A 15,206-nucleotide genomic window follows, 5' to 3' on the forward strand; every position below is an offset into this window, starting at 1 on the left:
CTTCTGGAAGAATGGTCAAACCTTCCCATAGACACCCTCCTAAACCTTGTGGATGGCCTTCCCAGAAGAGCTGAAGCTGTTATAGCTGCAAAGGGCGGGGCCAACTCAATATTTAACCCTACGGGCTAAGACTGGGATGCCATTAAAGTTCATGTGCGTGTAAAGGCCACCCGACCAATACTTTTGGCAATATAGTGTAGTTTAGTAGACAACAAATTCTATCAATTGACTTCACACTCCATCTAGTGGTGAATTTTCAGAATGATTATTTTAGTTGGAGCATACAGTAGAGTTCAGTACTACAGTAAAGCTTTCTTAGAAGGGTAAGTAGTCACATGACTCATTCCATCACATATCCCAAAAATAAGAAGATTATTTCCTCTTTTAGGTCAGTGGGTGGGGCCATACAAATCGTTCTTTTACACCCCAATTACAATTACAATTTTAATTACAAATCCAGAACTGCTGGTGTATAGTGCAACGTATAGCACAATATCAGAGTCCATTATTTCAAACCGTATACAACTTTTTAGCCATCATCAGTACAGCGTATAGAAACCATGGCTTTCATGGAGTGGGGCTTGGGACCCAATAAGTCAGTATAATGATACTGGTATTGGTGAGAATGGACTAAAGGAATTAAAAGGCCCTCTAACCGAATTCATAGCACAGTGAGGCCTTCTTAGAGCAGAAGGTATTTCCGGGTCTCATTCCATCACATATCCCAGAAACAGGAGGATAATCCTCATTTTGGAACATGTGAATTAAGGTATATGTAAACATGAACAACCTCTGAATTTCTCTTATTTGCTTCCTTGAACATATTTTATTATTTCTGTTTGATAAGTGCAAAACATATCTGTTGATACTGCCAAAAATTCAATGAGCTGAAACTTCCTGTGCTCACTGTTCAGCAATATTATCATCCTTGTCCAGTTCTCTCTTTGTGAACTACAGAACTTCTCAGCGAAATGTTATGAAGATGGGGGGGGGGGGGGTGTATTCTGTTGTTCTAATGCATTTTGTGTCCTAGGTGACAACATTTCTCCATCAATAAAGTGCAGTGAGTGAGCGTTGTCATCCTAAGACAGGAAGTTTGTTATTGGTATATTACTTATTTGTTCTTGGATTTGGATACACTTTAAAGTCAGCCTGTGTTGAGAGAACCATGGGGGCTGCCATTGCTGATCTCCTTAAAACAAAAAAAAACTAGCTCCGCTTTCAGCTCTTATTGAGTCACTAACATGGAAGAAGAATGTAACAAGTGAAGTCAGATGTTCTGATATGTAGTTTGCTGCTCAGAAAGTACCAAAATCATTAGCGGGGCATGAAAGCCAAGCATTTAGAACTTCAGCAGATACAGGCAATGGCAGCCTACAGTTCATACAGGTTTCCATTGTCGGTGCTGCTGATCTGCATGGGTGCACGCCCGGCAGGCTGACAACACTGTTGGTAATTGCAAAACAGCAGCTTAGCATTGTCAGCCTGCAGCAGGAAGTGCTGTTACTGGCAGAATCTCCAGGTAAGAAACTTTTGCAACAGATTCACAATAGAGAAAAAAAAAATAGATTCACAAAAAAACTGTAGACTATGAGGCATGATGCAAATTAAATCTGAGTTTACATACAATGGCAAGAGGACACATCACTCATTCAACAGCTGTTGAGAGATCATTTGACCAATTCCATTCTGTACATCCTCCAACTGTTGCAGGTTGGCAGTTTATGGAGGCATATATATGGATACTGCGAAGCAAAAACAAAAAAGAAGCGCACCAACCTTGCGCATTACCTCAGTAAACCAAATTTTTATTGAATATGGAATTATACTCAGAAACAATAAAGTATTTCAAGCATGTAAGTTAATGAAGTAGGATAAATATGTCCTGTGAGCCACCACAAATATTTAGTATAGAATAAGTTTGCAGGCTCCTAGCTACATCCTCATTATATGTACTAAAAATGACAATTTAAAAATAAAAATGGTGCCGCGCCCTTATATTGTGCCCATGAATAAATAAATAAAATCAATATTTAAATAACAATTAAATGTTTAAATAATAAAGTAATACCCTTAATTAATCAGAAGGTAAAATGTGCAATTCATTATAAAAATGTGATTCATTATTATAGAGAAAGGAAAAAAAAAATTATAAATATATATATATATATATATATATATCAAAAAAATAAATAAATCCCAGCTAAAATAAATAAATAAATGAATCAAAAATATATATATACTGGAAAATCAATAAATAGTTGATAACTGTCCAATGTAGGTGAGAGTCCAATTATTAGTGAGATCCCATCAGAGTGGAACTGTTCACCATAACTTACTGTTCACATGATTCCAAATAAAGATGCTCAAAATAAAATAAGTTACTTGGTGTATTCTTCTATGAGTAGCAGAAAATGGTTCTCCTCTTTGCTCCCACTATTCTGCTGTAAATGGATCCTGGATGAGGTCCTCCCTCCAACAGATGTTATTTGCTTTCTCCCTATTACTTAGCATGATGCCAAAGGGGAAAAAAAGAGAGGGATAGTGCCTTATCCTTGGTAAGAATATAAATTTATTAGTGCCAATTTTGCACTTACGGATATAAAAACATCAAATCGCTTTGAGTGTATACTGTGTCCAGCCTGAGCGGCGTGTGGACACACACTTCCTGTACTTGCCGTGCATAGGAGTCGGGTACGTGTTGACGTCAGTGCCCCTCCCCAACGCGTTGCGCCACAGGGTCACGTGGCTTCGTCCGAGGGATATGATTTTTAAGTTAATGAAGTATTTCAGGCATGTAAGTTTATAATTCCATATTCAATAAAAATTTGGTTTACTGAGGTAATGCACAAGGTTGGTGCACTTCTTTTTTGTTTTTGCTTCGCAGTGTTGGTCGGGCTTCCCCAGCCTTGTTTGGAGCTGCACAACCCCATATGCACAAGTGGTCGATTTTTTCAAGTTCTGGTTCCATCTATCCACCTCTTTTGGGTCTCAGAGTGCAGGAGAGATTGTTTCTATTTTGGCATGTATATGGATGTCAGAGGCACACAGTTTGACCGCAGTAAGTGCCTGTTAGCCAAACCAAGATCCTGATGGCTGTGTAATATCTGTCTTTCCAGGCTAAGACAAGAGGAGCCAAAGTTGACATTGGGGTCAAGTATGCCGACCGACAGGAGAGAAGATTCAACCCTGAAAAACTCAAGGAAGGAAGAAATATCATTGGACTGCAGGTGAGTTCTGACTGAAATGGAATGATTGGGTTTACAATAAACCCCAGAGGAAGGCCAAATAGCTCTTTGGGACAACTTTAGATGATTTGTGTGAAAAACTTCTTACAGTCCCCTAAAGGCTTGATGGATCATTTCTCTGGGTTTGGATATTTCCACATTCCCCACTGTAGCTACCAGTAATTGTAATATCTTCTTCCAAACTTTTTTATTGATTTTGCCATTACTAAATCAAATCATCCAGTAAGGTATTCCTCCCTACAATGGCTTTACTGTAAAGAACTCCTCCCTATTGTGATGGTAAAATCTTCTTTTTCCAGATGTCATAATTTTTCCAGTCTAGACATGTCACTTTTATTGTGTTTGTGTGTATGTATAGGTTAGTACAGAGGGACTTGTCTTTTACTGTGTTCTTCTGCCAACTATAGTTGGGGCCCTTAAGCAGTGTTGGCGAACTTAACATTAGTCTTGGTGATCCAGAATGCAGAGTAGGTGCTAAGTACTAAGTATCCTGCTTCCAGTCTCTGTTACTGGTGTGCAAATGAGCTTTCTCACCAGTTCCTATGGTGTGGCTTTAAACTTCCGATGTAGGAATGGGGCCCCTTTTTTCTGTGCAGATGGCTCCGCTGATGACAAATGAAAGAAAGAGGAGACTGAGAAAACTCTCTAGTCCCCTGCAATAAAGGCGAGATCGATTGGATTGTTGCAGTGCCTCCCCTGAAGCTATCAGGCTTCTGGCTCTGGGCCCCACTGGTCTGGTCTCCTCAGAGATGTGTATGCACAGCTGATGTGTTCACATGGACTCCAAGGCTGCCAAGAGGAAGAAGATTCCAGTGCAGTCTGTTAAAAGCTATTCCGCCACACCCTCTCCTCCTCGGCGTTCTATGAGAACTGTCGTGTAAAGGGTCCATGGATTCCATTCTATGGTTGATGTCCCAGAAGTCAAGTCCATAGGTTTTCCTGGCTATAGCTTTCCTCCTGCTGACTGGAGGGGTTAGTGCAACACAACATCCAGCATAGCAGTAGAAAATGAAAGTAAAACTGACTGTAAAGAGAACAATGTTTTCTTTCTCAATGTTTCTGTAGTCCATTACATGGCTACATATATACAATAGTGTGCAAAAGTCTTAGGCAGTGAAGTGTTAATAGTTTACTTTTACCAATTACCAAAATGGAAAGTAGATGAACAGAAGAGAAATTCAAATCAAATCAATATTTGGTGTGTCCACCCTTTGCCTTCAAAACATCATCAATTCTTCTTGCAGACGTTCTTGAAGGAACTCGGCAGGTAGGTTGTTCGAAACATCTTGGAGAACTAACCACAGATCTATGGATGTAGGCTGCCTGAAATTCTTCTGTCTCTTCATGTAATCCCAGACAGACTCCATGATGATGAGATCAGGGCTCCATGGGGGCCAAGCCATCACTTCCAGAACTCCTTGTTCGTCTGTACTATTAAGATAGTTCTTTATGACATTGGCTGTATGTTTGGGGTCATGTTCTACTGCACAATAAATTTGGGGCCAATCACACACCTCCATGATGGTATGGCATGATGGATAACTATCTGCCTGTATCTCTCAGCATTGAGGACAGCACTGACCCTAACCAAATCTCCAACTCCATTTGCAGAAATGCAACCCCAAACTTGCAAGGAACCTCCACCATGCTTCACTGTTGCCTGCAGACACTCATTATTGTACCGCTCTCCAGCCCTTTGCCAACATACTGCCTCCTGCTACAGCCAAATATTTATTTTACCAAAGATTTTATTAGGCATGTTAAAAGAAACAAACAAACCATAACAAATCGTATGATACAGAGTGATAACAAACAACAAAAGATAGGGAAACAACACACAGCAGGCACAGAAATATACAAACAAGACCCATACGGGGGTCCAGATAACACTATGAAAGGTAAAGGGCCGCGAAGCCCGCATCCACTTTCAAAAATGTAAAAGTTACATATAAAAAAAAAGAGCAACAAAAAGAAAACACATAGAGAGCTGCGCTCTCATAAGGCAATATTGTCCCTGAGACATAGACTTGTAAGACAACAAAAATAAGTGACAGAAAATCGATCTAATTTAAAAAAAAAACACAAAAAAAAGTGAAAGAGAAAAAAAAAAGAGAGAAAGAGAAAAAAAAAAGAAAACAGGAAACAAAGGAAAGCAGAGAGAAAGGGAGAAACAGTCCAGCAAGAGAAGGAGTTCGCCAGGGAAGAGAGCCGGGAGACACATAAGAGGAGAGGAGAGGCTAAACCCAACACATCATAGATTAGTACATTTCGTAGTAAAACAAGAAACTGGCTGATAATCCACCCATGGTTGCCAAACAGAAAGAAACTTATCATGTTTATCCTCCAATATCGCCTTCAATTTTTCGTTGATAAAGAAACCTTGGATTCTGGACCTGACCTCCTCAAACAGCCAAATATTTAAAATCAGTCCAGAGCACCTGCCACCATTTTTCTGCACTCCCGGTTCCTATGTCCTGATGCATAGTTGAGTCGCTTAGCCTTGTTTCCATGTCCTATGCACACAGGTAACATAGGAACCAAGGGTGCAGAAAAATGGTGGCAGGTGCTCTGAACTGATGAGTCAAAATTGTAAATATTTGGCTGCAGCAGGAGGCAGTTTGTTCGTGAAGGGCTGGAGAGCAGTACAACTTTGTAGCGGTTTTCTACTTTTTGTTGTTCTAAAAGAAACAGCCATGTCCTGGAAAAATGATTCAGAATGGGAGGGTCTGTTTAATTCCAATCACTGGTGCACTCAGTATTCTACTTAGAAAAAAATGCAGCGTCTGCATCCCTTTAAAAGTATTTAACAATTGGTGAGTATATCATCAAAACTGAAATACCTCGTGGCGTTGTCTTCCATATTTGGTGGTCATGCCCAAGACTGGTTCGTTTTTGGTCTTGTGTGTTTGGCCTCCTTTTCACTTTGTTTCATCTCTCTATACGCCGGGATGCTCGGTATGCCTTGCTTCATTGCCCCATATCGGGCCTCTTGGCTCATTGGCAGAAGTTGGCGTCCTATTTGTTTTTATCGGCCACTAGAACAATTGCTCAGGCCTGGAGGAGTCCGTTTGTCCCTCTTCAGGGGGTGCGGGATCGTATGACCACTATGATGTTCAGCGAACAGATGTCGAGTATATGCAACGACTCCCAACGTAAATTTTCAAAAATATGGGAACTGTGGTTGCAATATGCCTTTCCCACGCTCCCTCTGGCTAGTATGGGGATGTAATGGCGTTTGACATTGGCTTTCGGTGGTGGCGCTCTTGGACCCCTGCTTTTTTTTTTTTTTCTCCCTTTTTCTGTTAGTTTTTGGGTGACAGTGGACAGCTGCCTTTAGTTGTTATAGTCAGAGTTTCATTAATGTTGTTGTAACTTATGTGCCATTGATAGCCCCTGCGTGGGCGTACCTTCTGCCTTGTTGGAGTTAGAGCACTGTTTCTCTATTATGTTTTTTCTTATCGGTGCAATTGATAGCCCCTGTGGGGGCGTGTTTTGTTGCCTCTGTTTTATACTGATTAAAATGAATAAAAACCATTGAAATATAAAACTGAAATACCTGTTGCAGGGAGTGCCTAAAATCTGACTTGCATCTTTGTCCAGACTTCTGGGAAAATCGGTAAGCCATTCACAGCAGCTGGAAATGACATTTCTGGGGGCGTTCCAGGATGCCATATTGCATTGAATTTTACAGAAAATGACACCACTGCAGATTGAAAGGGAAAATCATTTTTATTAACATTAAATTACAACATGGCTTGGCACAAAAATGGAGTTACCCTTTAAATATATTGCCTGTGCGCTGATGTGTTTTTTTTTTCTGTTGACAGATGGGAACTAATAAATTTGCCAGTCAAAAGGGAATGACATCATACGGCACCCGTAGACACCTCTATGATCCCAAACTGGGCAATGACCAGCCAGTGGACACATCTACTATCAGCCTACAAATGGGCACCAACAAGGGGGCATCCCAGGTGAGCGGTTAAGGAAGGATTGGCCTTAGTAGGTTGTATTCCCTATTCTCTTTTAGTTCAAACCTGTCAACTAATTATAGTGTAAGCAGCCATTTTGTGCATGAGCCGCTAGTTACTAAAATACAACCCATCAAGCTGCTGGGAACTCCGTATCTCAACCCCAGTGAGATCTAGTATTTTGGTAGAACGATTATATGCTCAGACCACCAAAATGGCTGCCAAGAACAAAAAAAATGTCTGACTGGCTAGAATAACCAAGCTGTTTCTCTTTAGTCCGGCATGACGGCCCCAGGCACCAAACGTCAGATCTTCGACCAGAAGCTTGGCATGGATCAATGCGACACCCAGACCATCCCCTTGCAAATGGGAACAAACAAGGGGGCATCTCAACAAGGCATGACAGTGTACGGCCTACCACGTCAAGTCTATGACGCCAAGTACTGCCTGGACAGCAACATCTATCAGTTGGGCGGTGAGGACGGCCATTACGACAACAGCCATCAGTATTACAACTCCGAATAAAGCCACCCATCTTCCAGATAACCTCCACATCACCCTCTCCTGTGCCAGCGTGTACCTGCTAACCGTGGCAGAGAAGGGTGACCACTGCTGCCCATTCTATGCCAGCGTGTGCTAGCTGCTCTGGCAAAGGGGGTTAATGCTACCCACCATCCATGTTTGCTCTTGCAGAGTAAAAAAAATTAATGATACCACTAGGTGCCAATATGCCTCCTGGCACCTAGAACGCTGCATGTCCCAAACCTGCTGTTCTGGCAGAGAATGATCTCCCTCCTACCCCCTTTCTTCTTTTCTGGCAGAAAAGGGGGTATAACTGCCCATTCTGTGCCAGACTTTGCCCGCTGCTTTGGCAGTAACAAAATAAAAACCCATTCCCCATATGTCTGACGCTACATTAAAAGAGACTGGGAATAAGCTATATGCGGAGCCTTGCATTCTTTTTTTTTTTGCCGAAAAACACAGCTCAGCATCCAAGTGTACATCTGCAGAGCATTGCTCTTTCCATCTCACCATTAGGTGAGACAGAATATTGCACCCTAACCACCATGCCGCTTTGGTCACCCTTTCAGCTGTAAAATTTCCCACTAGGCAGTGCTGCAGTGTAGTGTCTTAACCGCTTTGTGCCTGGAAGGGTTATGCTCTGGCATACTAGCCGCATTCAAATTTTGTCTAGACAGGATTTTCATTTTTGTCTATGGTCAAAAAAAATGGTCAAAAATATGAAAAGGATGCATTACAGATGTCTTACTTATATGTTTTATTAGAGCTTTATTTTTTTTCAGTAACATGGCACTTTTTTGCCGATAAAATCATATGGATATACATACGTTATCCAAATATATACATAGCAGTGGAAATGGACTAATATATTGTAGATGCTTATATGGTACCTTTATCTACCTGTATACTTTTCAAAAAGAAGAGGAATAGAGAGTTTATATGGAAAACTAGAAAAGACACTAAATCACATAATTTTTTATTGTTTGCAAAGTGAAAATTCTTATCAGACATGTACATATTTAAAAAAAAAAAGAGAGAGAGAGAGACGCACATGAGAAAGTTAACAGATAAAAATTATTTGCCACATATCCATGAATGTTCTATTTCATAATATCAAACGAGTGTGTGTGTATATGTATGTGTGTGTGTGTGTGTGTGTGTGTGTATATATATATATATATATATATATATATATATATACAAATATACAATATATTTTGGGAAATACCTTTAAAAAACTAAAATTGTGCTTGTGTCCAAATATATATGGACCTAACTATATATATATATATATATATATATATATATATATATATATATATATATACAAATATACAATATATTTTGGGAAATACCTTTAAAAAACTAAAATTGTGCTTGTGTCCAAATATATATGGACCTAACTATATATATATATATATATATATATATATATATATATATATATATAGAGTGAGAGAGCGAGAGAGAGAGAGAGAGAGAAAGAGAGAGAGAAAGATAGATATACACACACACATGGGAAATCAATGAGAAAGTTAACAGATAAAAAATCATTTGCCATATATCCATGAATGTTCTATTTCATAATATCAAACGAGTGTGTGTATATATATATATATATATATATATATATATATATATATATATATGTATATATATATGTGTGTGTATATGTGTATATATATATGTATATATATATATATATATATATGTATATAAATATATGTGTGTGTGTGTGTATATATACTTTTTTTTAATATATATTATATAGTCTATTTTAAATATGTTCATGCATGATAGTAATTTTACTTTTTTTGTTTTTTTTTACGTTAGTGGTTTATCTAATGTTTCCTAAAAACTCTGTTCCCTTTTTCTGAACAGTATACATACAGACATTAGTCTTGGTTACATTCACTGCGGACACTTTGGCTGTCACCATTGTTAGTCTCCTAATAGGCCGCATTGATCATAAGCTTCCTTGGCACCACAAAGAATCATCCATACGCAGTTTAGCTCGACCCTTCCATAACACAGGCCAACACACATTTTGGTGCCTTGATTGTTAGACCTGTTCCTGGGTATATTTGACCCATTGATTCCAAAAATGGCACCAATTTTTCCCTATAAGTTCTAGTAGTTGAGATACAGCATACATGCCATACTCCACTCTTCACTCTGGTTGCCTGTCAAAAATCAGGATATTTTAATGTAGTCTTTTATTTAAAGTGGTTGTAAACCCTTACATATACCCAGTGAATGATCTGGACTCAGGTGATACACAGAGATAAAACAAATCCTCCTGCATAAGTTGCACCTGTTTATCTATAGCGATCTGTGCCCTAAATCCACTCAAAGTGCAGAATTTACACAGGATCTCTCAGCTCTAAAAAGCAGGGGATGGGGAGCTGAAGTTACATAAGTGAGATGAGCTCTGAGAGTTTATTGGAGGGAAGGGACACACACCCCCTTCACACAGCTCACAGGAACAGAGCTGAGGCTGTCAATCACAGGCTGTGCCCTCCCTGTCTCCATTTTTCTCTTGGCGTCAGGAAAATATGTCAGAAGTGACTCATGTAGATAGCAGAGGAATGAGGCAGCAGACAGAAATGACACTTAGTGCTCTGGATTGAGACAAGTACACACTCTAGAGGGATATACTTTGTTCATATTTCATGTCTGAGGTTTACAACCACATTAATATTGTTGTAGCATGAAAGAAACACAAAAAAGAATAGCCACAACTTCTACAGTGCAAAAATAAAATATGAATGGCAATATACACACAACTCTTATAAGATCATAACTAATATATATATCTAGATATAAAAAGTTAATAACTTACACTTTACAATACAATGTAAAATTACAGTTGGAAGTACGTAAACACTCTCACTATATCTGCTAACTTGTATGCAAAAAGCACAAACTAGGTAACAGAAGAACAAGTTGATCATCAAGATCTTTTCAAAAACTAAAAAAATTATATATATGTAAAAAATTTATATAAATTTTGAACATATCTAGGAACCTATAGCTGATGCATTCCAGCCAATGCAATTGCCTGTATGAGCACCTCCAATAACCCCAAGAACAGGTCTTAAAAGTTAGGCAGCATTGAAAAAGGTTTTTGTTGGGCTGTGTCCCAAACACGATGCATGCCTGGAAAGTTTTCATTCATGACTGATTTTTCTTAGCATGATTCGAAGATGATGGGATAGGTCGGAGGATGTGGCCTTCTTTTGTTATTTAACATTTTCAGACTATCTATGAAGAAAAAAAAAAAGGAGCCCAATAAAAATTTCTGCATTCCCATCTGCAGTTGGGTGGGATCAGAAAGACGAAGCAGTTGCACGTGTAGAAATAAAAAATTCAAAAATGTGTTTTGAAAATTCTGATTATTTCAAAATTAAAACTAAAGACGTGTATGACCGGATTATGATCCACGGCCTGTCATGTACATGTTTTGTCATTGGCTAGATCTAGGGGTCTCCTATGGAGTGGCTGGAAATGCTCAGCACTCTGAAGCTCTTTTGGATTTACCCCCGGTTCACATCTATGCGGTTGGTTCCGCATGAAAATCTGTGCAGCCGCACCACCCGCACAGAGAATTGCGGACTTGCGGGCAGATGCCATTAGTTCTAATGGCACGCCGCCCGCACTGCGAAACGCAACCGTACTGAGAACCGAGGTTCCCGTGCGGGCTGCGTTTTCCAAAGTAATGCAGGGACTTCTTTCCCTGCGTGCCGCGGGCGCATGAGTCCATTCAAATGAATGGGCTCTCTTCCCCGAGCAAAACGCGGCCCGCACGGCCGTATATGTGTGAACCTAGGGTTACTGAAGCTTTGTGTCTAACACTGGCCATACACCAGCAGGATTTCATTTAAATGTTTTGGTTTTTTGGAGCATTTATTAAATTTTCTTATGTGAAGGATGACCACCATTTTTGAATACAGGAATGAGAAAATTTGAAGGAGCAGGATGACATTTTTTTTCCCTGAACGAACTTCTAACTGTGAAGGTGGTTTTTCTTCAGGAAAATCATACTTTTTATAAAGCAGCCTTTTTAATACCTCTGCAATTACATTTATGTAGCCGGATGAAATTTGAAGGGCTTTTGAACGAAACAAGTTTACTCAATGATGGCAAGATCAAATGCTCTAACAATTTTTTCCAACTTTCCATGGAAGTGAATTGCAAAACTGCCGGTTTCAAAAAATCAGAAAACCACCAATAGCATTGTCTCAGGTGGTTTGCAGAGTGTCGTTGCCTCAGCGTTTGTGTTTCAGGCCATTAAGGGGAATGAATAAGTGAATGGAAGAGTGGTCAGGGCAGGAATGCTCCTCAGATTCAGGAGTCTTACTAGTATGCAGAAGAAGGGATGTTGCAGGTTTGGGATAGGAGGGGTGGGCGCTGTTTGAATAATGCCCTGGCAGGTGAAAGGCTATCAGGACAATGACAGCCACCAAGATGGGTGCAATGCTCTGCAGACTACCATGTCATACTGTATCTTGCCTGGCTCTGTTTTTTTGCATGTTCCTCTCCCCTCTCCTCTCATCACCACAGCATAGAGTATGTGAACAACACCTCACTTTACAGAACTGACTGCAAATATATTTCTATATATATATTTCTAATTAGTCTCTCTGTGCTTTATTTGCGCACACATTGTACGAAAAGGAAATATTGAGCATGGGGCACAACAGGCAATGAATAGCCATGGATGTCTACAGAATGAGCATCCCATTGCACCTGTGTTTTCCAATCTCAGTGTGGAGGTGCCTCCTAGCTCTGACTCTAAGGCTCAATAGACTATCAATCCTGACGCTTGGCGCAACTCGCCAGCAACAGGGTTACTAAGTCGAAAATACACACCTGTCATTGTTGGCTGAACAGCTACAGTATCTCTGCTACCAGTGAGGGTCCTAGGCTATGGAAGCAATTGAGCGAGTTCCCCTCCATTCGGATGTTGTGTAATTGTACCTAGCGTGTCATGGGCCTTAGAGTAAGGCTGTATGGGCTATTTTAATCTACTGAAAGGTTTACGACTTCTACACAATAATCTCATAAGCCGCACATTGATTTTTAGTGTCTATTTTATTCCCTTTTTTCCTGAGACCACCACTGACTGGTGGTCTCAGGAAAAAAGGGAATAAAATAACCCATGCCATAAAGGTCCTAAAGTGAACTTGACGTGGCCAAAGCTGTAATAACAGTGTGGAAGGCAGAGCTTCTAGGTGAGAAAAGTTGTTTTGAATAGTTTTAAACCTGCAGTGTTCATTAAATGATATCTGGTGATCCTGCCATGAAGGTCCTTATTGAGGCACTTCCTGCTTTAGGGTGACAACATTCGGTTCCAATTCTAAGAGCAGGGCTTACAGAGGTATATGGAGGCACCCCAATCACGGTTACTTTAGAACACACACTAAGGCCACCCAGCTGTACAAGGGTCTTACAGTGTGCAGAGCTTGTGCAACAACATTCCTGGGACCCATTGCCGCCGCCGCATACAGCCACCTATTGTTCACATACAGCACCCACAGGTAGTGTGCATTTGGCGCATGCTTTATGCAAGTGTTTTACACAAACCCTAGCACACACCTGCGTACAGCCACCTCTTCTAATGTATGTCAATGGGCGGCTGTATGCAGCAGGTCCAGGAAATTATGCAGGTCCTGCACAGCCATGTGCATAACACCTAAACCAGGAGTATCGAACTGGTGGCCCTCCAGCTATTGCAAAACTACAAGTCCCATCACGCCTCTGCCTTTGAAAGTCATGCTTGTAACTGTCAATTTTGCAATGCCTCATGGGACTTGTAGTTTTGCAACAGCTGGGGGCCACCAGTTTGACACCCGTGGCCTAAGCTATAGCCAAACTGCTACATGAGTGATTTTAAAATGGAGCTCCAGACAAATATTTTGTGAGGAAGGCTTGGGACCTCCATCAGGTTTTTGTAACTGTCTGTGACCTCATCTGGAAGGATTTCCCCTAGCTTCCTGTTCATGTAGCCACTGAGACAAGAGATGTCTTCAATGGGGTCACAGACAGCAATAAAACATTTTTAATAGATGGTTAAAACCTCTAACAAGCAAATTAACCAGGTTGGAGGTCATCAATTTTTCATTGCGTTTGTCTCAATGTGCTGCCAAGGAGAAGATTGCCAACAAGTGGTTAAAGTGTTTAAAAAGCAAGAAAAACTAAATAGAACAAATACCCCCCTGCAAAGAAAAGCCATCTGTCCTAGAAATCTTTACTCTACAGTTTGGAGGCCACTACTCTAAAGATTTCTAGGACAGATGGCTTTTCTTCTGTCCATACAGGGGTCAGATGCAGTTCTCTGCTTGCCTTTATCCACCCCTTGGGGCACTATTTCTCTCTCTTAAACTGACAAATAGGTACTATTCCTCCCACTGACACCACAAATAGGGTACTATTAATCACACTGACACCAAGGATAGGGCACTATTACTCCAATACCTAAGATGGGGCACTATTCCTCCAACTAATACCCAAGATGGGGCCTGGTCTACTCCCACTGACCACAATCTGACCCTCTAAAGTGTAGACAGTTAACTCACCCTTTGTGTGGAAAGTTTGGAGACCCCTGCTCTATAATGGTCTCCAACTCACTAAAGAATCTTCAGCATCTGACACTTCGTAGAGCAGCTTTTCGCAGCCTTTTACTCCTGAGGAACCCTTGAAAATAGTTTTTGGATCTCAGGGAACCTGTTAAAATGAATGCCCCTTACATTAGTGGTCAGCAAGCAGGAAGAATGCCCCTTTACAGTGGTTGGCAGATCATCACCCTTACAGACACTTTAAAAGTTTATCTCTGCAATGTCCTGACTCTGCCAAGTGGCATTGGCCCCGTCTATTTAGGCACCATCAGAGAGGAGGTCAATCAGCCACATTTCAGGACCTCCTAGCAAACTCGGGAGGAACCCTAGTTGAGCATGGCTGCCCTTAGTCCCCCTCTATATTCTATGGTTTCATTAACCGGACCCTTACGTCACCACAGGACACAGTAGTGGAGACCAGCAGAGAGAACTTCAGTGCATAGAGGGTACCAGGCAGGTATGCTGAATGCTGAAGATTCTTCAGCAAACTGAACTCTTCAGAAGAACAAAGATCATCAGCACGGGACAGGCAAGTCTTAGTTGTAAGGAGGTATTTTGAAATAGCACCAGAGATGCCTTAAATAAACTGGTTTCATCTGCAAATGTATTAAACTGCCACCCAGAGCTGAAGACAGGCATCTTCTCCTTACTGGCTTCTTGAGCACCTTCACAAGCCCACAACAGGCTCCATTACTCCAATTTAGACCTCTCCATAGAAGATGATCATGTTCTTCCTTTTACAATGCCTCAGTGGGCTCACTCCTCATTCTACAAGACCAACAATATGTTGTGTCCAACTCTTGGAGATCCCATAGTCCAGATTCTCTGGGCATCACATCTGATAACGC

The 15,206-nt window shown here is 40.7% G+C and overlaps 1 protein-coding gene across 1 annotated transcript in view; it reads left to right on the top strand.

Annotated features, from left to right (window-relative positions):
- CNN1 (calponin 1) overlaps positions 1–11,174 on the top strand; it is a 92,300-nt gene extending 81,126 nt beyond the window's left edge. Inside the window, exons 5-7 of the mRNA XM_089688857.1 lie at positions 3,120–3,230; positions 7,076–7,222; positions 7,496–11,174. Of these exons, the coding sequence (XP_089544983.1) occupies positions 3,120–3,230; positions 7,076–7,222; positions 7,496–7,744 (507 nt within the window). The 3' untranslated portion in view covers positions 7,745–11,174. The remainder of the gene's footprint in view (positions 1–3,119; positions 3,231–7,075; positions 7,223–7,495) is intronic.
- The last annotated feature ends 4,032 nt before the right edge of the window (positions 11,175–15,206 follow it).

Source organism: Staurois parvus, unplaced genomic scaffold, assembly GCF_062004578.1.
Source record: "Staurois parvus isolate SC_StPar_1 unplaced genomic scaffold, SC_StPar_1.0 ptg000456l, whole genome shotgun sequence".
Taxonomy (NCBI): domain Eukaryota; kingdom Metazoa; phylum Chordata; class Amphibia; order Anura; family Ranidae; genus Staurois; species Staurois parvus.